General features: G+C 39.5%; 1 protein-coding gene across 3 annotated transcripts in view; it reads right to left on the bottom strand.

Annotated features, from left to right (window-relative positions):
* Positions 1–23,083, bottom strand: part of SH3RF3 (SH3 domain containing ring finger 3) — a 606,895-nt gene that overhangs the window by 236,742 nt on the left and 347,070 nt on the right. For all 3 annotated transcript variants that reach the window (XM_073614818.1, XM_073614819.1, XM_073614820.1), the window contains exon 3: positions 21,100–21,195. In XM_073614818.1, the coding sequence (XP_073470919.1) occupies positions 21,100–21,195 (96 nt within the window). The remainder of the gene's footprint in view (positions 1–21,099; positions 21,196–23,083) is intronic.

Below are 23,083 nucleotides of genomic sequence, written 5' to 3'. Positions count from 1 at the left end.
TAATTTCAAATGTAAGACCCCTTTCACACTGAGCCGCCCCGGTCGTCAGCGGTAAAGCAGAACTATTTTTAGAGCTGCTTTACCGGCATTTTAGCGGCACTATTTGGTCGCTAGCAGGGCGGTTTTAACCCCCCGCTAGTGCCTGAAAAGAGGTTAAATACGCCCGCAAAATGCCGCTGTAACGTCGCTTTGCCGGCGGTATCACGGCGCTGCCCCATTGTTTTCAATGGGCAGGAGAGGTGTATTCACTGCTCCTACACCACTGCAAAGAAGCTGCTGGCAGTACTTTTTGTGACGCCCTGCCAGCGCAGCGCCCCAGTGTGAAAGCACTCGGCACTTTTTTCAGGTGCTTTACAGGCGCTATTTTTAGCACTGTATCGCCTGAAAAATGCCTCCGTGTGAAAGGGGTTTTAGAGCAAATCCGGTTAACATTGGGTCATCCAAGTTGAATGTGGTTATCTTAAAATATATGAAAAGGCAAAAAATACACAGGTATATTCTGTACAGCTCTCCAACACATGCACATTTCCTCATATTTTATCCTTAAAAGGTATATTAAAATACCTGTAGATTTGCCAGAAATACACATGCTCCAAAATTTCTGTTTGGGCTGACAACTCAGTGAAGTTAATTTACTAAAGGCCAAATAGATTGTGCACTTTGTAAAGTGCAGTTGCACCCTGCAAGTGCATTTGCTCCAGAGCTTAGTACATTAGGTAAAGCTTCAATTTGCAAAGAGTACCCAATAATGTGCAAGTAAAGTAAAAAAGAATGCACTTTGCTTGCACATGATTGATGATGGAAGCCTGCAGATCTCCCGATTATTTACTAAGCCCTGGAGCAACTGCTCTTGCAGAGTGCAATTGGACTTTGCAAAACACACAGGGGGTTGAAAGTGCACCGAATGTGCATTTGGAAGTGCAGTCGCTGTAGATCTGAGGAGGACATGCAAGGAAAATAAAAAACATCATTTTAGCTTGCACATGACTGGATGATAAAATCAGCAGAGCTTCCCCTCATTTCAGATCTTGCCCTTAGATCTATAGTGACTGCACTTCCAAGTGTACTTTCAGTGCACTTGCAGTGCACTTGTAGTGCAAAGTAGATTTGCCACTCGTAAATAACCCCCACAAGTCTGATTTCCTTTAATAAATCAATCCCAGTGCCTTTGCTGTGCTGAAATCTCAACCAACGTTGCCCACCTTGCCTGCTGGCTTGCAAAACTACAGAACTCCTCCTATTCCTTTACCCCTCTCAGTTCTACTCTAAATGCATGCGCTGATTTCTTTCCCAGCAAAACAATGCTGATGCCTTGACTTCCAAAGCCCCCTCATGCCCTGTTTAAAGAAAGGGTTCCTGAAAAATGTAGTTATGGGGACATGCCTACATTGATAAAAACTGACCTCCCAGCACCTGACTCTGCAAGAATTTGAAAAGCTTGGTAATATTCCAGAGAGAAAAGAATCTGTTTCACTTTACAGAAACAAGGTAAAAGAAAAAAATAATGCTGGAGCCATCTCAGCTGTGTGTGTGTTTGGGGAGGGGGGGTAACTTCTTTGGGTAATGGTTGGACATACGATTTTATTCCTACAAAAAACATGCCTGCCTTTGACTATAATCCCCTTCAAACTTCATGAAAACTTTGCTTAATATGAAAAAGTCATTCCTGGAATCAATAAAGTACTGCTTGTCCCCAATAATTGCACAACTTTGACTAAAATTACTGGGGGGCTATAAATGCTCTTAAAAGCCAACTAAGCCTTTTTAACCCCTCACTACACAGACTCATCAACAAAAACCACAGTGGCAGAATGAATGCAACGTCTGTATATTTCTAGCAGTAGAGCACTTCAGAGATAAAATGAGCCTTTAAATTGACATTTGCTAAAATGACCTTTGGTAAAAGACAGTTTGAACAAGTAATCACAGAGTTATTGTCTGACAAGTCAATAAAAGACTCACTTATTTTGGAGTAGTGGTTGATAAGCTCAATTATGTCACTAACGTCAAGTGCTGAGCAATGTAAATGCTAGATTTCTTCAACTCCATCATAGTATCTTTTCAAAAGACTGGTAAATATAATTCCTGCTGAAGTATTGTCAGCTATAGAATTGTTAATTATATACAATGTATGACATGTACAATGTATGAAATACAATGTAGATGGATCACTAAACAGTATGTTATCAGGCCATAGTGGTGATGCTTATGTAATGCTACCAATAATATATTACATCTATAGTAACCCGATTTTTGTTTTATATAATAGAGGTAGGCATTTTGAAAAAATAAATAGGCTGCATTTTCCATCAAACAGATTTTGATTCTGAATGACTGAAATGATTGGACTCATTGCTTAGTCTACATATGAAAGGCACATTAAATATTATTAAAGCACCAAACTTCTGCATAGCTGGAACTACTATACTTGACTATGCTACTGAACTTAAAGTGTATGTAAACCTTATTGGTTATTATTTTGTTGTTTTTTTTTTGTTTTTTTTAAGGATACCATTGTTATATCTGTTTGATAAGTGCAAAAAATACCTGTTGGTCATGTCAAAAATCTTTTGTGTTCTCTGTCTATCCTGCACTCTTACCAGACAGCATTGTTTCCTTTTGTCAGGATCTATATCTGAACCTGGCACCTCTACAGTGTCTGGCTGTGGCTCTTCTAACTGTGCCACGTAAGATGCTGGACAGCTCCCTGTCTCATTCCTTGAACAACCTTGCTATGTATTTTTTTTCCTGGTAAACCTTGAACTTTTGCTCCTCCCAGTAATATATCTGCCCTTTCTGTTTGCCAGTTTGTTGTGCTCTTTTCAGTATTGATATCTTGCTCTTTTGCACACCTGATGTTGTCCTTATCTTTGCTACAAATTATTATCGACCCTTGGCTTTTTCATTGACCAGGGTTTCACCTGATCCCATCCAGCTACTACTTGTTACTGCACTTTTTTGCTTGTCCAACTACAATTCTGCCTAGAAGAGAAGAAAAGATTGACTGCACACTTGAATCCAAAAGATGCTGTAGAAATTTCTTTATAAATTTTTATCTTTATAAAGAAATTTCTGCAGCATCTTTTGGATTCCAGTGTGCGATCAATCTTTTCTTCTCTTCTTGATATTGCCTACGGTGATGAGCCGGGATTAGCACCTTGGATCAAGTGTGTCCATTTTTTGCCTGAAGCGGTGTGTGCACCCTTGTTCTGTTACAATTCTGCCTGATCCCATCCAGCTACCACTCATTACTGACCTTTTAGCATGATCATCGACTATGTTTTGATTGTTTACTCTCTGCTTCATCCACTGCCTGACACCCGCTTTTCCTATTCCTGCTGAGGAAATCCAGAGTTCCACCACCTGGCATTAGCTTGCAGTGAAATTCATCTCCACTATCAGGAGCTCTGGTGAATCCTGGCTAGTGCTTAGACCCCGCACCTTGGGTGAGCCCACGTCATCCACCAGGGGGATCTACTTGTGTGTTAATTCAACTGACTACTGAGTGAACCTTTATACTGCTACAGCCACTGACCTCTGAGCCTGATTCCAGACCACTACAGAACAACTCCCACATATGTTATAGTAAGGAGGAGGATTTGTTCACTAGTCCTAATGTACTTCCTGTCTGACAATATTTGTTCTTCCATAGATGCAGTACAGTGAGTGAGTGTTGTCCTTGGACAAGAAGTGTGTTACTGACAGGATCACAAGGTAAAAAGAAAGGGAACAATCCTGAAAAAAATTAACTCAGACACTATAACCTAGCAATGGTAAGCTGCTATATATTACATGTTTGCTGTTAAGATTAGACAGACTTTATGTGGGTGAAATGGGCAGACTGAAAAAAAAACATTTTATAATTTCTGGACTAGTGGGTGGCAAAGGACTGCTTTATTTACAATGAAATTCCCTAAAGCCCAACTGCCAAAGCAGCTTTTTTTTTAAATTTTAGATTTACAGGGTTTGCAGCGAATAAACACTTCTATCAAATTTTCATTGCTGCCTGTGAGGTTTCACATTACTTCCTTTCCCTGTAACAGAAGTGCAATGCTTGTCACTGTGATGAGAAGACACAAACAGTAAGGAAAACACACACAAAATGTGATTTTATTTCTGTTTTGTGCTTGCTGAAGTGATTTCCCATCACTTTTTGTGTTGAGAGAAAGTGAGGTGAAACCTCCACAAACTATAAATAAAAATTTTACTGAATTTCTGCTCTTTTTCTACTCTGTCCAAAACGAATGGGTTTTTCTCCTTTCGGGAACAACATAGTATCCCCTGCACACCCATGATAATGCTAAGCCGTACAGATTGTACTGCTTGAATTTGTTACAACCATATGCTTTCTGCATGTGCAAAAAACAAGGCCACCCTCCAGGATTTGACTCCCATGGAGGTCACACTCAAACCTCTGGATCCACCATTACTTTGTGTTTCACGGTTCTGCAAGGCCCTTCTTTCCCTACAAGGTCCATCCTACCCATCTTATCTCTCACACTGGGAAATGGATCTACGATCTAACCTTAAGAATAAACATAAGGATAAAATTCTGCAACTTTCACATGTCTTGTCCCTCTCCTCTAGATTCCAAGAGGCAAATAGTAAACTTCTCACATATTGGCACCTTACTCCAGCTAAGCTTCATGCCATGTTCTCATCCATTTCACCTCAGTGCTGGGAGAAATTCTGGCAGTTGTGTCCCGCATGGCCACATCTGGTGGGATTGCCCATTTAACTGCTCATTTTGGCAAGATGTGATTCAAACGATCTCTGTTTAAGAAGGGGTTAACACCTCTTATGACCCCTGGTCAATTTTATTCCATTGTACAACCAAACCAATATGCCAATATAGGAGATCAATAATACCCCACCTAGTGAACGCATCTAAAATCCTTATCCCTGCCTTTTGGGGACAAAAAAAACGGTTCCCACATTATGTCAATGGCTTCATAAAGTAGTTGAAATATGTCTCTTAGAGGAACTGACACATATTGCTAGGGGTACTATTACCAAACACTCCAAGATATGGGCCTGCTGGTTCAAGTTCAAATCTTCTAATATGTACCTTGATATAATTTACGGTCCATAACATATACACTTATACAGTATTTACTCAGTTAACGTTCTGTTGTATAGATGTCTTCCTCAGACGAAAACAATCGCAGGCGATCAGCTTTCCTATACCCCTCTTCCCCTTTCCATATCTTACTCTTTTTCCTTTTCTATTGCTCCCTTATTCCTCGGCTTCTATTCCCTTCTTACGTTTTATATAAATGTGACAACTTCCTGCTCTCCATTGATTTTTGCTCATATATTGTTGAATATGGTGATTTATCATCTGTTCTGCGATATATGACTACTTAATGTTGATTGTACCACATGCTAATATCACATTTCTTACTATGTATTCCCTGCTCACCCTGTACTTTGACGTACTGTTTGACATTTTGTATTTGCCATCGATTTGCAATTAAACAAAAAAAACAAAAAACAAGACCACAAATTTTCCCCAAAGTCACAATTTTCACCACAATACAGCTCCAGGCTCAGATAAATTTACAATGGTTTACAGGTGAAGAGGTTTTCCCTTTTCATGAAGAAATAATGCCAGAAAACCATTAAACAATATGTGTTTTCTAGTTAGTATTCTCACTGTGTCATCAAATGGAAGAAAAAAATAAAATAAAAATTTTAGTTTTCACTGAACATACCAGATGTCATTGCAAATCGCCTTTGTCATTGAGCTGTTAGTTGAGAAAATAACAGTAAATGCAGAGTTTATTAGTACTACCATAGTGTACAGTATTTCTATGATTTGAACTTCAGTTTCTGTTTAATAAAACCTACACTGAAGATACCTAAGTAGAAGTTTTAAAGATTGTCAGCATGCAGTAACATACCAACATCTATAGAGACGGAGAGTGTTCCCATACTTTTCTGTTTATTATATGAATTTTTGTGCAGGTTTATGAAGAAAGAACACACTGGTAGATTAGGGTTGCTCAATAAAAGGGCTTCCGGTGGGCTAATTGGTCCACTTTTGCTCAAAGCAATTAACAACCAAATCCTACTTTAATAAAGTCTTTCTTTGCACTATTGTTCAGTACTCATTGGAATCAAAGCTCTAGAGTAATTAAGTAGTTGCAAAAGTATCCTGGGTACTAGAAGTGAAAAATATTTCCATTACCATATACATTCTGAGAAAGAATAATTTATCATCAACAAATATATTCCACACCTGCTATAGGAGAGTAGAAAAAGTTGGGATGTAAGAACCTGTAAAACATATTTTTTATTTCTCACATGAGTGTATCTTCACATAATTTAATGTCATACTACTCTATATTTTAAAGCTTTGGCTTCTTTTGAAATATTATGTTCTAACCTACTGTAGCTGGCAAGAAGTAGACAATGTCAAATATTTTGTGATATCTGGCTTATTCTGACTGGAGTGTTGGGAAATATTGATTGTTTAAGTGATGTTCTATTAACAAAATAGAGCAAAGGACATCACTTAAACCAGCTTTTATAGTTCGTCAATAGTCATTTGTCATAAAAACGGTATATACACTCACTTGGGGTAAATATGAGGGTGCCCACAACTATATATATATATATATATATATATACACATTTATATACATTATACTGTGTATATATATATAAATTATATATATATACACACATACAAACTAAAATTTAACCTAGCCTAGAGAAAAAAAATAATGCAATGCGATTCCTCCAAAAGAAACCATTGGTAAATTACGGACTTCAAGTAAATGAGGCTCATACAATATCATGGGTCTTATTTCACTGCTGCCTAGCACTCCGTGGGTTCTAAAGTGTGCACTAGCAATCATAATCGTATTTGCAACCAGGATTTCCAAGGTTCATCTAGAGAAGAGGTCCACATAGCACAGCTTTAGTTATTTTCTTTAAATACATGAGCTGCAAACAGCTGCATTATTTATTCTTCAATAAGACCCATATCACAAAATATGTATGTTGATCTATGTAGAAGGTGGCAAGCCAATGTTGTGCATACAATAACAGATACTTATTCCTATGAAGCCTGGAATATTATCATAACTATGTAAAATATGACCAGTGATTTACTTTACTGGTTGCTCATGATGTTTTGGTATTAAAGAATTTTCACCTATAATTGTTTTGATTGAAACAAAAGCAGCAGGATTGCATCTCAGTTTAATGACTTTTGACTTTTTTTAGAAAGTGGTTCTAAAGTCTACTCATTATTTACCTTAACCCATTCTATACATTAGCATAAAAAAATGCCCCTCTATCTGTTCTCCCCCCACCCCTAGACACTTACATGGCTCCTCTCACCAATTCACCACTGTTCCAGGTACAGGACCGCTCCTCCACTTCCTGGTATCACAGGAAACTGTAAGCAGTGGGAGCCATAGGCTCCTGCTGCTGTCAGTAAAACTCCTGTGAGGAGGGTGCGGACATGGCTTAACTGTGCTTTGTGTGTGTCTATGGATGTACACAGCCCAGCTCAGGTGCACGCCCACACGGGTGCCCACTTAACAATGCACTTTTTGAGGGGGCACTTGGAAGTAGAAGGAGGGAACGTCGCTGGAGGGACTGAAAAAGAGAAGGTAAGCGACCATTCTGTGCAATACCACTAAACAGAGCAGGTAAGTATAATACAATTTTTATTTTAAAGGAAAAAAAAAAAATATATATATATATATCCTTTATTATCATTTTAATTAACTCTATGGATGTAATCGGTATGTGTGGCAAGAAGGAACAAATCTCCATCACTGGAGCCAACAATATCCCCTTTTTTGCATAAAACCTTTTCTTGTTTTATTGAACATAAACTGGTTAAGAAGCTTGGAAAAAATATGTAAAGAAAAAATGTATAAGATGACAATATATTTTCTAATGATAGCAAAAGAAAAATGTGTGGAATCACACAGTGAAAAGCTGCCATCTTGCCTCTTCTGCCTATACAGTATGTACAAGCCTATAGCACAAAAGAGAATGGGACAACAGTCACATAAAGTCATAGCAGGTGTAACTGGAGGTACCTTACTTATCAATATCTTTGGGTTGCTCCTTTCGGCTTTATTAAAGCAATTGCATCACTCTTCTATGACTTGCGAAAGCAAGAAAAATTATTGAAAAGGAAAATTCTCATTTCAGAGCAATAAAAATTGATACTAGTAAGAAGGATTGCTGGGTATCGTTGCTTGTCTCCAAATTTCTAACAAGAGAAACCATTGAACATTAAACTGCAATTACCACATCTATCATGTCCAGCCCTAAATGTATTATCTGTGCTAAAAGAATCAAGTCTTGTGACACCTGAAATTGCCAGCAGTGCTCTCACTGACTGACAGTTATTACAGACAATTCTAATTCTAGAGAGACAATGTAGAGGTGGATATATCCTTGAAAGACTACAGCAACCATGAACCAGGGTCATTGTGCCCGAGGACTTGTTTCACAATCTACAAGTGTTTTTTTTTTTCCTCAACAACATACATGACAGTTTGAGGTATATTGAACAGAATGGATTTTCATAGACATTTTGATGAAATGGTAGTTTTGGTGATTAACACTAACTAAAGACATAGGGCATAGGAGACCCTGGGGCTGATACACTAAATGATTACAATGTCGTTTTCTTTTAAATCCCTGGAACTGGACAGGCTATTTGAAGGGAACAAAATCCATTATAAATACATTACTCCTTTAGTAACTCTGTGAACCTCAGAAGCATGGTGATTCATGAGACAGGAGAAAATATAAAAAGCTGAAAAAGTGATATTCAATAGAAATTGTTATTATACAAGTTGTCGTGATGTATCTCACTACTGAATTAATTTTAAAACAAATTAAATATTTACTGGGTACTATGTGAAAATGTAGAAAAAGTATTGATTTCAGATAATGAGAAAAAACGTTATATTTCAATGATACTGTAGCATATTTTAAATGCATTGGCATTTAAATTTTTCATGATGATTAGATTTGCTGCTGGTTATACAAGGTATTTTCCAACGTTAAATGTATTGCTTGTGTGACTCCAGATTAAGCATAGAATAATAAATCCAACTACCTACATATATTAAAAAAAAGATACCTGGTCACAAGATAGCATTTGGTGATAAAGAATCTGTAGGAATGCCTACGTTCCTGTGGTTGCTGATCTTGTATGAGCATCTTAGACGAAAATCCTGTTTCATTTTTAATTTGCAATTGCTCTAAATATATTACACTGATACTGCTATTAGAATGACTTAACTAAGTTCATAGGCCAGTTATGATGTGGAGGTTACAGCAACCAAAAGCAACCAGATGTCCGTTTACTGTGATATTCAGAAAGAAGCCCCATGACTGGTTTCCATGGGCTGCTTCTCTTTAAGAACTCTTCTTTGCCTTACCAGCTAAATCCTACTGACTGTTAGGACAGCATCCAACAGCGAACTCAACTGCATGCACTATGGCAAGCAAAGAAAACTAAGTTTATTTATTATAATAAGTAATTTCTTAGAAACATCATACGATCACCTTTTTTGTATATTCTGTATTTAAATGAAAAGTTGACCCAGTGACATCAAATGTTTATGGGGTTATCATGTGTAAGGCAAAATCCTGTTTTTTGTTTTTGAAAAAAACAAAAACTTTTATACATTCCTTTTGGTCAGTGAAGTATCCCATCAGAAGAGTTTAAGAGTTTAAGCTTTTCCTCTTCAGAGAGGCCTGATGTTTAGGCATAGCAGAAGCAGTGAAGCCTGCTATATGTATGTGTAGGCACCCCTAAGTAGTTACTTTGTAAAGACTGCATTATCATTCAAGTTCTGCCAGAGTTTATAACTCAATAACATACTTTTCATACTCTTTCTAGGTGCCAATAATTAGGTGTAGATGAAAAGCAGTCATCGATTTTATAATCAATAATCTTAGTTTTATGTTGTGCCAACACATTGAAACCTGTACAGGGTGTATCTGACATCCAATAAACCTTTAACATTTTTGAGAAGGGGAATGAAATGTAATTTATAAGATCCAAAGGCTTATTAAATATATATATATATATATATATCTGAGGGGTATTTATATACACATCTCCTGCTTTGGATACATTTAATTTACATCATTGAATGCACAATTTTAAACATTTGCAGCAGAGATGAGATGTGTAAGAAATAAAAGTATATAATCAGCATATGCTGCTGTCTTAGAATTAAGCAAGTTATGGCATTAACATTTAAGCCCTCTATAACTCACTGTAGAACCTTTTTCATTAGGGTAAATACGATAAAATACAGTTGGGGAAAATGGGTCCCTGACTACTTTTTTTACATATGTAGATTGTAAAGGAAATTTTACTAATAATTTTAATAATGACCAATGAACAGATGTGCAAATAAATTATACATGTAAAGGGACACTGGCATTTTGCAAACTCTCTAGAGTGTTTCCATATAGCCCTCCAGCAACAAAAGCTCAATCCACTCTACCTCGTCATCTCCCTGCTCCACTGCTGCAACAGAGCAGTTCTTCCTTTTATTGAGGGAAACTTGTAAAATCTCCTATGTGACACTGATTTGAACACTGTCATGTGGAGGAGGCGAAATATGTTTGCTTAACCAGGTCAGGGGCAGCCTAAAAATAAAAAAGGTATCTAAAACGCTTACAAGTGATAATGACTACTAGGTGTGAAGGATGTACCGCTGGCTGCAGGTGACTCAATATGCACTTGAGGTACCAGTCTGTCCTGCTGAACGTGTCATGTCAGAGAAGACCTGTGGTGCAGCAGGTGGAATTTATGACTGAGAAGCTGAGTTTTATTAAAATGAATGAGACTAAGAGCGCATGCGCGCTGACTCGGAACAGACGTGCTCAAAGCAGCTATAAACGTCGGCCCAACGTCGGCCCAAAGCAGCTATAAACAGTGCTACCCACGGTAACGAACACTCGGCTTGACTGGAACACATCCCTAGTCAGTAATGCAACGGCGGGCAACGGGTCAGCCCAAAAGAAGGCTGTATAAGCAGAAAAGCCAGAATGGAGCGGCGGGGCCCGGCCAGAAGCCTCAGTTCAAGATGGCGCGGGAACGGCCCGAGCTCAGATACATCCAGGTTGCAGAAGAAGGCAGCCAAACGGACCCAGCCTGACCATATCAGGGACCCCTTCTCAACTCAATCCTCTGGGGACCTGGATGCAGAACAACAGGGTGAGTCCTTATCGCAGCCCCCATCACCTGTCACATACAGGGACATTTAAGAGCCTGTAGACTCCCCGGTGTCCTCCATGGATAGAAACGTGGCAGAGATGACAGATCTAATCTTCAGACAATCCAGCCCTGTTAGAGAGCTGCCTGCACCCCAACCTACACCCTATACTGGAGATGCTGTGCTGCTAGCATGTTTTTCTGCAATGCTGCAGCAAGAACTATCTAAAGCATGTTCCATAATTACCACTGATCTCAAACATGACATTCAGGGCATAGGAGAAAGGTTTGAGATGATTGAGTCCAAGATGGACAGCACAGTCATCAAGGTTAAGCAGAATTCCACCATGATTACTGATCTCCAGGGCAGATTAGAGGAGGCCTATACTAAAATTGAGGATCTGGAAAACTAGTTTTGCAGGTACAATGTGCACATAAGGAGACTTCCAGAACTTCCACTGATTTAGACAGAGCCATGAGGGAGCTGATGAAAGAACTGATTCCTGACATAAATGCGCACCAAATGGAAATTGATAGAATCCATCACGCCTTAACTGCCCTCAGGTCGGATGGCCTACCACGCGACATAATAGTAAAGCCGGACTATTACCGCATAAAGGAGAAGTTGATGTTTGCTGCACGCAATAGACCGGATTAGTCACTATTTGGAGCACCTATCCAGCTTTTCACAGATCTAGCCCCATCTACAGTACAAAAATGGAGGAACATGAAGCATTTACTGCAACAGCTCTTGAACCGACAGATAAAGTACAGATGGGCATTCCCATTTAAATTGTCATTCTCATACAAGGGTAGATCCTACTCCTTTTCTACATTCCAAGATGGTGAAGATTTGTTACTGGAACTGGGGATCATCACACGGGACTCCCAAACTGCCTCCCCCTCCCGCCAAGTAAATCGTCCTCTTTCCGCACTGTGGCAAGACCGAAAAACATTTCCGGCTAGAAGATCTTCCCCAATCATCTGAATCTAGCATGACTCTACTTCTCCCTATACAGGGGTTGATAAAGTTCTTCCAGTTAGATAACACCTGTTGCTGGCAGTGGATCCGCCACTGTCGTCCCCGTTGTACATTTCCTGTTCAGTTCAAAGTTATGCTTAGATAATTATCTGTATAGTCATAAGATAGATAAGAATTCACGGAATCAGAGATAAGAATGGCCATAAAAACTATACATCCCTCTAAGACCCCAGGCCCTGATGGCTTATCAGGTCATTATTATAGGAAATATCAAGAAATACTAATCCCCCATCGGTGCTCCTATTTTAATGACCTGAGAGAGGGGAGCAACATCCTTAAGCATGAAAACGCAGCATACATCCATGTTATACCGAAACCGGGAAAGGATCATGGAGAGTGCTCTAATTACTGTCCAATCTCTCTGATAAAGGTGGATTTAAAAATAATGACAAAAGTACTCGCCCATAGATTAAACTCTTTTCTTCCACAATACATTCATCTAGATCAGGCGGGCTTTTTCTCTAACCACCAGGCATCAGATCAGACCCTCAAAATCATAAACATAATCTCAGCCATTCATTCTGACTGGGACCACAAAGGACTTAGACAGGGCATGTTGCTATTGTTGGACATCCATAAAGCGTTTGACTCCCTATCCTGGGATTATCCATTCAATGTTTTATCCCACTTTGGGTTTGGCGAGTGATTTCTGGCTCTCCTTTGAACACTATATGACACACCAACGGCATCTTTGATGCTCAGGGGTACACCTCCTGATCCCTGGATATTCGAAGGGGAACTCTGCAGGGGTGCCCTTTATCTCCACTGGTATTCGTTCTTGCAATAGAACCACTGGCAATAAAGATCCACTCCTGTCCAGATGTTAAGGGCATAGAATGTGGAGACAGGGAGCATAAGTGCATACTTTTTGCTGACGATATCTTGATGGTTCTGTCTTCACCTATCACCTCCCTCCCCAACCTATATGCAATTCTGAAACAGTTTTCAGGCATCTCAGGCCTTAAAATCAACCATGATAAATCAAGGGCATTGAATATCTCTTTGCAGAGTTCCACCCAGAAAGCACTCGAACAATCCTACCAATTTCATTGGGAGCCGGAAGCTCTACCTTACTTAGGTATACAATTGACCCCTTCCTTACATACCTTATGCTCGCACAATTACCCTGCACTGTATAGAAGTTTGACAGTGGACCTAGCCAGATGGCAAATCCACCCTCCATCGTGGCTCGGCAGACTACACTCAATAAAAATTTATATTCTTCCAAAAATCTTGTACTTGTACTTGTACTATACCAGTGGCGCTTGTCAGATCTGACCTGATGACATTCCAAAAAAAGATTCTTAAGTTTATATGGGGAGACAAGAGGCCCAGGGTGAACAAGTGTACACTGTTCACACCAAAACAGAAGGGGGGTCTCGGACTGCCTGATCTGAAGAAATATTTCTATACGGCCCATCTTGCCCAACTTACTAAATTTCACTCCCAGCAACCCCAGGCACTATGGATGACCATGTAATCTTATTCCTGTCATCCCAAACCAATTTCTCATATTATGTGGTTTCCGTTGAAAGAGAGGCCAACGATTTTATGCCCCTCTCTCTCCTTGTCATTAGACATTTGGGACAGACTGTTGAGAAATCCAAATTGCCCCACAATCCACTAGTTCCCCTTTTGAGAAATGGAGAGTTCACCCCAGGCCTCACCCCCCTGCTTTTGAATGGTGGTCCAATAAGGGCTTTATACGGTTTGCAGATCTTTGTGATCAAAAAGGTATGCTATCCAAAAGATTGCTGATAGAAAAACACCAATTACTGAACTCTGAACTCTATAGGTACACCCAAATACACCATTATATGCAAACCCTATCACGCAAAGATGACCTCGTGACTATGACTCCTATGGAACACGTGTCTACAATATGATAAAATTAGGGGTCACATATCCACAATTTATACTATTTTAACGTATGTCTCAGTAAAATTGACCTATATGACTCAATGGGAACAAGACTTTCAAGAAACTCTGGACCTCGAAGAATGGCACTTGATAGCAATGACAGCTTCTAGATCACTCATCAACACCTCAATTATAGAAGCAAATTACAAAGTTTTACTGAGGTGGTATTTGGTAACGGCTAGACTGGCCGATTTTTTTCCTGGGGCTTCTTTTAAGTGCTTTTGGGGCTGCGGTCAGAAAGTGACAGCATACCATATATGGTGGCAATGTCCCAAGGTAGAGAGATTCTGGATCAGGGTTTATAACTTCATTTATACTCTCAACCAGACCAACCTGACCAGATCCCCGAGGCATGCACTCTTGGGTAGCAAGGTAGAGGAAGCCTCCAAAACTCATAGACAGCTTCTTACATTCATAGTCATATCGGCCAAAACCACAATAGCTAAGAACTGGAAATCAGCAGCCACACCATTTGATCAACTTGAACATAAACTTTCTTGGCTCATGCTAAATGAAAGACTGACGGCAATTATGCAGAATAAAATGAAGTTGTTTAATAAAGTATGGGACCCATGAATCGGATACTTAACGAATGATCCCCGGACAATCACTGACTACGACTTTCCCTAAATGACATAGTATGGAGCGTGGAGTCCTCCCTCCCCCCTCCCTCCTTTCCTCCACTGATCCTGCCTCTTAAACTCTCTGATCCCCTCCTCCTTTCCTCTCATATTCTATCCTTTTCTTCTCTTTCGGGACCCTGGTATTGTGGGGCCTGGCCTGCGTCCCTCCAAGGCTCGGGGGACGGGGCATCCCCGACTGACTGTTGGGGGGGCATGTGTCTCCTGACGTGGGGGAGGCATGCTCTGGGGCCCATACTATGACGATGACATAGGGATACAGAGTATAGTGTAAAGCTCAAGGATAGTCCACCGAATAGTTTGTTTTATAGATCAAAAACCTACAATGTAGATAAGGCAATGTTGACACCAGGAAATTTGGTATCTGGCCTCCAAAGTGCAGGAGGCAGATTGTCCTTGCCTATGCTGTATGTTTCACGAACTATGAAAACTGTATACTGTTAAAAATAATGCCAAGGTCTTTTACTCACTGTACTGTGAAAACTAGAATAAACACTGTTGAAACTAAAATGGATCAGACTTAGATCACAGAGAACTACCAAACACCCAGTGAAGATGTTACTGATAAATCAATACATTTATTTATTTATGTTTAAGTAAGAAATGATCAAATGCTTTTTGAGTATATAGGGATGGGGCAGGGGATTGCAATTCACCTGGTGTGATGTGTGCAGTGCTTTGGATGCACAGTGTTTTTACATTTTTTTTCAAAGGATGCAGTGAGATGCTAAAACAAGGCAGCTCTTGAACAGACTGTCAGTAACAATTGCCTGATGTGCTCTAATCACCCCAAGCTAAAATGTACAATCTAAAAAAAGTGGAAAAGACCCCAGCCAATAGAAAATAAGGTATATTCTCACTTGATAAGTATTTTTTTTCTTTTTTTTTGTCATAAGTTTTAATTTGAATTACCCTTGCAGGTCATTTGATTTTGGGAGTGGGAGGCTTCAAACAGAGTGAACCTTTTATTTTCATGGAACTTTAAATACAAGCTTGTGAAAAGCCAGCTACAATCAGGAACTATTCCCTGTGAAAAAAAACACATGCAGCCTGTTTTCACTGTAATGCATGTGGACAAAGACAGACTGTAGAGGGACTGCAGGACACATAAAATCAGTAGATCCAGAGATATAAGCTTTTAACGTTGAGGAACAGCCCACAAACATCAAGCTTTTCCCCTATCCCTGCCACCTTGTGAGTCATCCGCACACTTAAGAAGCAGGGTGGGCTGAAATTTGTACAATGTTGATTTTTACAGAAAAAGTTGAGATCTGCATAATGCTTCAGCAATTTTTTCCCCTCAGTTTTTATGGTCGGTTATAGTGAACTTGTCTTGTGACAATCTAACTTTTATTTTAACCTTTGCCGAAGCAGTTAAAGTGGTTGCAAACCCTTACATATAGCCAGTGAAGTTACAGGCCCCAAGTGATATACAAGATGAGACAAATCCTACTACAAAAGTTGTACCTGTTTATCTGCAGCCAACTGTCCTGTACAGCCTTCTACAACACACAGATGAAAGGATTTTTTCTCAGCAGCAGAAAGCTAAGGTCATGGATTTGACATCACAAGCACTTCAGAGCTAGATCATGGAGCTGAGGGTAATCTGAGAGATGACTGGAGGAAAGTGACATCCCCTCTTCAAAGATTCAGAGAAACATACAGAGATGAAGGTATAGGTCATTTGCTGTGTTTTCTGGAGGGGAGAGGGGCGGGCATGTCTTCCAGGAGGCTGAGGTTTCAGCTTAATCTATTAGGAGTGAATCATGCATACCAGATCAGAGAGGAACCAGACACTGTGTTTTGGATTCAGGTGAGTACACACTATAGTGGAACAGGCATGTACTGGCATTCGGGACTACCGGGAGTCTTCTGGTGGGCCGATGGCTCAGTGGGCTGGTTTCAGTGACAACCTGAGCCTGTCAAAGTAATGGCTGCGCACTTTCCGCCGTGCCAATCATCCCCGGCTGTTCCCCGTGTCCTCCTCTTCCATGTCCTCCTCCTCTGCCCCCAGGGTGCTCCTGCCGCTCCTCCAGTCCCCTGTCCTCCTTCTCCACCCCGTGTGCTCTGGCCGCTCCTCCGGTCCCCTGTCCTCCTCCCCCCAGAAGCTGGCTCCCCTCCGCTCCTCTCCCGCCGGCTGCTGGGGGAATGTGTCAGGATACAGAGCGGAGGAAGGGGCTGGTAAATATGTCATTTACTGGCCCCTTCCTTTTCTCAATTGGACACAAAGCGATCACTCCTGTGTCTTTTGATAACTGAGCAGAGTAAACTCTACATCAGTTTATGAATGAAGAGGAGCCAATGTCTCCTGTTCATTCATCTTCAATTCTGAGACAGCAGAATTAGTGTCCTCAGTCCCTTTCTCTGTCTCAGAGGGGAGATGTAAAAAATAATAAACTACTGACACCACTCCCCCCCCCGCCCTACTGACACTGTCCACTGCCCCGACCCCCCTCCCCCCAAAAAGCATTGTGAAAAAAATGTAATACAAATTAATTTGTAAAAAAAGAAATACATAAAAATAAAAACCTACTGACACCACTCACTACCCTATACCCCCCCACCCCCTTCCCCAGAAGCACTGTGGGAAAAAATATTTAAAAATTATTTAAAAAAAAGTAATAAACAACAAAATTGTAAAGAATAATAGATAAAATAATAAAAATTAAAAACTAGACACCGTCTACTGCCATACTGACACCGTTCACTACCCCCCCCCCCACGCAGTGATGTGAGAAGGAACGGAGGAGAAAAATACAGAGGAGAATAAGTGAAATAATAAAAGAGGTGAGTTGTGCATGTTTGCAAAATTAAAGGCTGGTCTGGGTGAAGTTCAGGGCCAAACTTTTGTCCCAGTCCAGCCCTGTACTGTTGGATGTGTTCATTTTTCATGCCTGAGGTTTGCAACCACTTTAAAGTAGATATTCACCTTTAACCAAAAAATAATTTCACCGGATCCACCCACTCTTTCCCCAGAGAGCTGGATCACCTCCCTACATATTTTAATCCCTAAAGAAAAACCCAGAGCTTTGTACTTCGGTAAATGTTTTGAAGCGCCTTTGTAGTTGTAAACTTGATTCCTACTATAATGATATACAGTGGGGCAAAAAAGTATTTAGTCAGCCATCAATTGTGCAAGTTCTCCCACTTAAAAAGATGAGAGAGGCCTGTAAATGTCATCATAGGTATACCTCAACTATGAGAGACAAAATATGTAAACAAATCCAGACAATCACATTGTCTGATTTTTGGAAGAATTTATTTGCCAATTATGGTGGAAAAAAAGTATTTGGTCAATATCAAAAGTTCATCTCAATACTTTGTTATATATCCCGGGCAGTGTGTTTGGGATCATTGTCATGCTGAAAGACCCAGCCACGTTTCATCTTCAATGCCCTTGCTGATGGGAGGAGGTTTGCACTCAAAATCTCATGATACATAGCCCCATTCATTCTTTTATGTACATGGATCAGTCGTCCTGTTCCCTTTGCAGAGAAACAGCCCCAAAGCATGATATTGCTACCCCCATGCTTCACAGTAGGTATGGTGTTCTTTGGTTGCAACTCAGCATTCTCTCTCCTCCAAAGACGACGAGTTGTGTTTCTACCAAACAGTTCTGCTTTGGTTTCATCTGACCATATGACATTCTCCCAATCCTCTTCTGGATCATCCAAATGCTCTCTAGCAAACCTCAGATGGGCCCGGACAAGTACTGACTTAAGCAAGGGGACACGTCTGGCACTGCAGGATCTGAGTCCCTGGTGGCGTAGTGTGTTACGGATGGTAGCCTTTGTTACGTTGGTCCCAGCTCTCTGCAGGTCATTCACTAGGTTCCCCCCGTGTGGTTCTGGGATTTTAGCTCACCATTCTTGTGATCATTTTGACCCCACGGAGTAGGATCTTGCATGGAGCCCCAAATCGAGGGAGACTATCAGTGGTCTTGTATGTCTCATTTTCTAATTATTGCTCCCACAGTTGATTTCTTCACACCAAGCTGCTTGCCTTTTGCAGATTCCCAGCCTGGTGCGGGTCTACAATTTTGTTTCTGGTGTCCTTCGACAGCTCTTTGGTCTTCACCATAGTGGAGTTTGGAGTGTGACTGTTTGAGGTTGTGGACAGGTGTCTTTTATACTGATAACAAGTTCAAACAGGTGCCATTAATACAGGTAATGAGTGGAGGACAGAGGAGCCTCTTAAAGAAGAAGATTCAGGTCTGTGAGAGCCAGAAATCTTGCTTGTTTGTAGGTGACCAAATACTTATTTTCCACCATAATTTGTAAATTCTTTCAAAAATCAGACAGATGTGATTGTCTGGATTTGTTTCCACATTTTGTCTCTCATAGTTGAGGTATACCTATGATGACAATTACAGGCCTCTCTTTTTAAGTGGGAGAACTTGAACAATTGGTGGCTGACTAAATACTTTTTTGCCCCACTGTATATGGGATATATATATATACAGTATATATATATATATATATATATATATATATATATATATATATTCATGGGGTTAAGTAGGTTTGCCCCCCCCCCCCAGTGGACATAATCTGGCAGAAGATTCAAACAAGGAAGACGCCGCTCCAGGTGAGCACTCACTACAGTCTGAATGCGCTGGGTGCAAGCCACGGCCCACCACGATGATCAATAGGAAGAAAAGAATGGCTGCACACCACAGGAACGTAACAATGATTTTATTTAAAAAACATAGCAATAAACAGCCAACAAAGACAGAGTGTCTGAACCCAGGAGGTGCTGGGTGCGTTTCACACTGACCTCAGTGCTTCTTCAAACCCTGTGGTGTGCAACCATTCTTTTCTTCCAACATAATTTGGCCCCTTTGAAGAATTCCATTCATTTTGACCCACTGTTACATTTGACATGCCTACTTAACCTATCCTAATTTTAAACCCCTAACCTAATACCTATGAATAAATGAATCCTTGCAGAACCTCGCTTAACTAGTCTAGTGGCTGAGGTATCTATGCCAAGAACTACTGGTCTTACTTTGAGATGTAACAGCACACAGACCTTGGTGCAGAAAACGACTCATAGAAGAGAGGTGATCATCTTAAAAGTTAATGATGAAATCCGTCTACCGCAGCAACAATAATTCATTTGTCAAATAAGTATGTTCTCAAGCTTTTGCTATAACTTCAGCAGGAATTACTGCAATGATCTATTAAAGCAATTTACTCCTTGTTAGTTTTTGTAAATTCTGAACACATTTTTTCATGAATATCTTGATGGAAAAGCCATGACAAGCAAATTATTTTCTTGTCCTCTAGTATCTTTGGAAACACAGTATGATAAATTTTCTCTGATAATATGCTAGACCAATATATCCCACGGATGGCTTCATGAAGCTTGCAGCATCAGGTATGTGTATTGAATGGTGCACATCCCAAGAGCATAAAAAGTGCTAATATACAAGTAAATAAAGGAATATTTGTTGTTCAAGCTTGGTTAGGATGATTATATATGCTGCAGAAGAAGAAAAAGTTATGCTCCCTCTAATATAGTGTATTGTTTAAAGTATGCTGTCTGATTTAAGAGATGACAAGCAATAGTAGCGGTATACAGATTCATCTGTCAGGCAGCAAGGTGACCCCATATATTGAATTTGATTGTCATATATAATTTCACATCCTGTAAATTATTTGGTCTGAAATCAATAAAAGTTGGAATTTTATAGAGGATTGAAGAATGATCATTTTATCTTGTATAAAGCTAAGAGGTCCTTTCTGTTTATACCATCCATAGAAACCCCTATGGTGTTGTTACAGCCACCTGCAGTCCTGACAGTCTCAATGTATGCAGCTGACAACAAATCCAAATCAAATGGAACAGGTAGAACACCTAGCTTTTGTAGACACAGCACACTGATGGCATGAAGAAGGGCAAGTGATATGTGTCACAATACTTCTCCTTGCATTCAGTAGTTAAGCACACAGCCACCGGTCAAAAAAGCAAGGCAATGGAGGAGAGAGTTAGAAAACAGAATGTAGGGAGTAAAACTCTTGGATGTTCTCAGCTGTTTCTGTCTGAATTTCTCACACTACCTCATAGAACAAATTGGTCCTGTGATGTTTCTAATGAGTAAAGGAAAAGTGTAAAGACTAAAGCAGCATTCATTTTGCTCAAGCTCCATACAATGCTCACAATTTGATACTCTCATTCAACACTGGTATCCATGATGGAAGTTTAAGCATTCTTGTTCAGTCTGACTTTGCTTGTCCCCAAACCAGAGGGACATGCAGTAATAACGGTCATTCTCTTACCTCTACATACAGAATGGGAAAAATGCCAATCTTGTCTCCCAACATTCCTTCTGCCCAGTTATCATCAACACGTCTAATCACAGTCAGAATTTCATCCTAGAAAACATCAGAAAAAATACAATTGTAGGGATCTCTTAAACAGAATCTATTATCTTTTTTTTTGGTTATACATTTAGGGCCATTTCACACTCATGAATTGCACAGGAACGTGCTGTGCGTTCCTGTGCGATTCACGTTATCTGGGTGCAGTGAGATTTCAGTAGACATGTGCAATTCATTTCGTGACAAGTCAAAATTTGGGCGAGATTTACATTATTCAGAGATTTGGATGTATCCGAATCTCTGAATCACAATAGTAACAACTTTCAATTATTCTGAAATAAATTATAACACAACAAATGTGTTCATATTCATTTGTTTCATTCGGATAACATGATGCGATAGTTTGGGGCTTTGGTTAATGTTTGAAACATCCAAAATAACGAGACAACATATGAAAGGACCTAAATTGCTTCATATCCATTCGCTTTTATTTTGCATTAATATTTTCCATTATTATAAAAAAAAATGCACTACATATGGAATGGAAACATATTACAATAAATACAGTAAGTATAAAAATAAAAAATTGTCTAGGACTTTCCATGTACCTTAGGTTTAATAACCACTTGACCAAATAGTTATAAAATCATTTTTCACATATCTTTATTCACAACATTATACCATTTTTTAAAAGAATTTTGTTTTTTTTTAAACAAATTAGCAAACTGGTTGTCCAGTTGTCCTGAACTTGAGATCTGATTTTTTGTATGGCCAACGCGACTATTCCATTGCAAAAATCCAAAAATCCAATGATCCAAAAATCATGAAAAAAGGTGAATAACATTTTGTAATATAATTCATTTTTGCATTAGGTGGGAATATATGAGAAAAATCACCTGTGTAATATTCCCTTATGGTTGGTGATAGGTAGCCTGGGGGGCCCGTAACCACAAGGCAATATTACACAGGTGGACTAGCAGTTATGGCTCAGAGTACATAAGCAATCTCCCAAAATAATGACTTAACATGTTAAAGTGAATATAGCCAATCTTACCAAATAACTTACGAAAATACAAATCAATTCAGAACAACGAATATGTGAGATTAATCCGAACATACAAAACAAATTTCAAAAGCGAATCACTCTAACATAATGAATATGACTAAGCAAACTGATTTACTTAATAAATGGAACCGAAAGAAAACAAAACAAATGCTACTGTTATCATGCAATCTAATGCAGGGAAAGGAGACTTGCATATGTATTGTCTTTAACACTGACATCTGCTGCATTTCTCAAGTGCAGTGGACTTTGAAGGTAGTGACGGAAAGTCATATGGGACATGGGTTTTCCGCACAACGTTCTGGTATGAACTGTCCCTTAACCTCCCTGGCGGTATGATTATTTCAGATTTTTGATGCTGAAAGAAGTACAATTATTTTGCATGGAAATTTGGCGTTTTATATTATAGGCCTGTAATTCTTAGGAATAACTCATTTAAATCTGTTGAAACAAGAGTCTAGTAGACATCCCGGGTATGATAAAGTTTGAAAAATGTAATCAAAAATTCTAATATAATAAATAACTATAAATAATTATAAGAAATAATAATATAATAATAATAAAAATTATTAATAATGTAATCAAAATAAAAACACTGAAATTTGCTCAGTTGCAGAATTGTCGCTGTCATTACTTTGAGTGTTTGACGACGAATTTCCCCACAAATCGCTATCACTCAATTCTGCAAGTGATCTAAATTTATTATCTCTGTTTTCTAACTGGTCTAAAAGCACTTTTGACATAAAGGGACACTTTTTGGTTGCTATGGACAATCACCAGTTTCCAGGCAGAAAGAACAGTATATATAATATAAAACTGCATGCAGGACACTGGGCAGACCACTAGAGACAAAGGGGACGTGTAATTATTTGATACAGT

The sequence above is a fragment of the Aquarana catesbeiana genome, linkage group LG02, assembly GCF_042186555.1.
Source record: "Aquarana catesbeiana isolate 2022-GZ linkage group LG02, ASM4218655v1, whole genome shotgun sequence".
Lineage (NCBI taxonomy): Eukaryota > Metazoa > Chordata > Amphibia > Anura > Ranidae > Aquarana > Aquarana catesbeiana.
The sequence above is the reverse complement of the archived record's forward strand: the minus strand, read 5'-3'. Positions and strand labels throughout refer to the sequence as shown.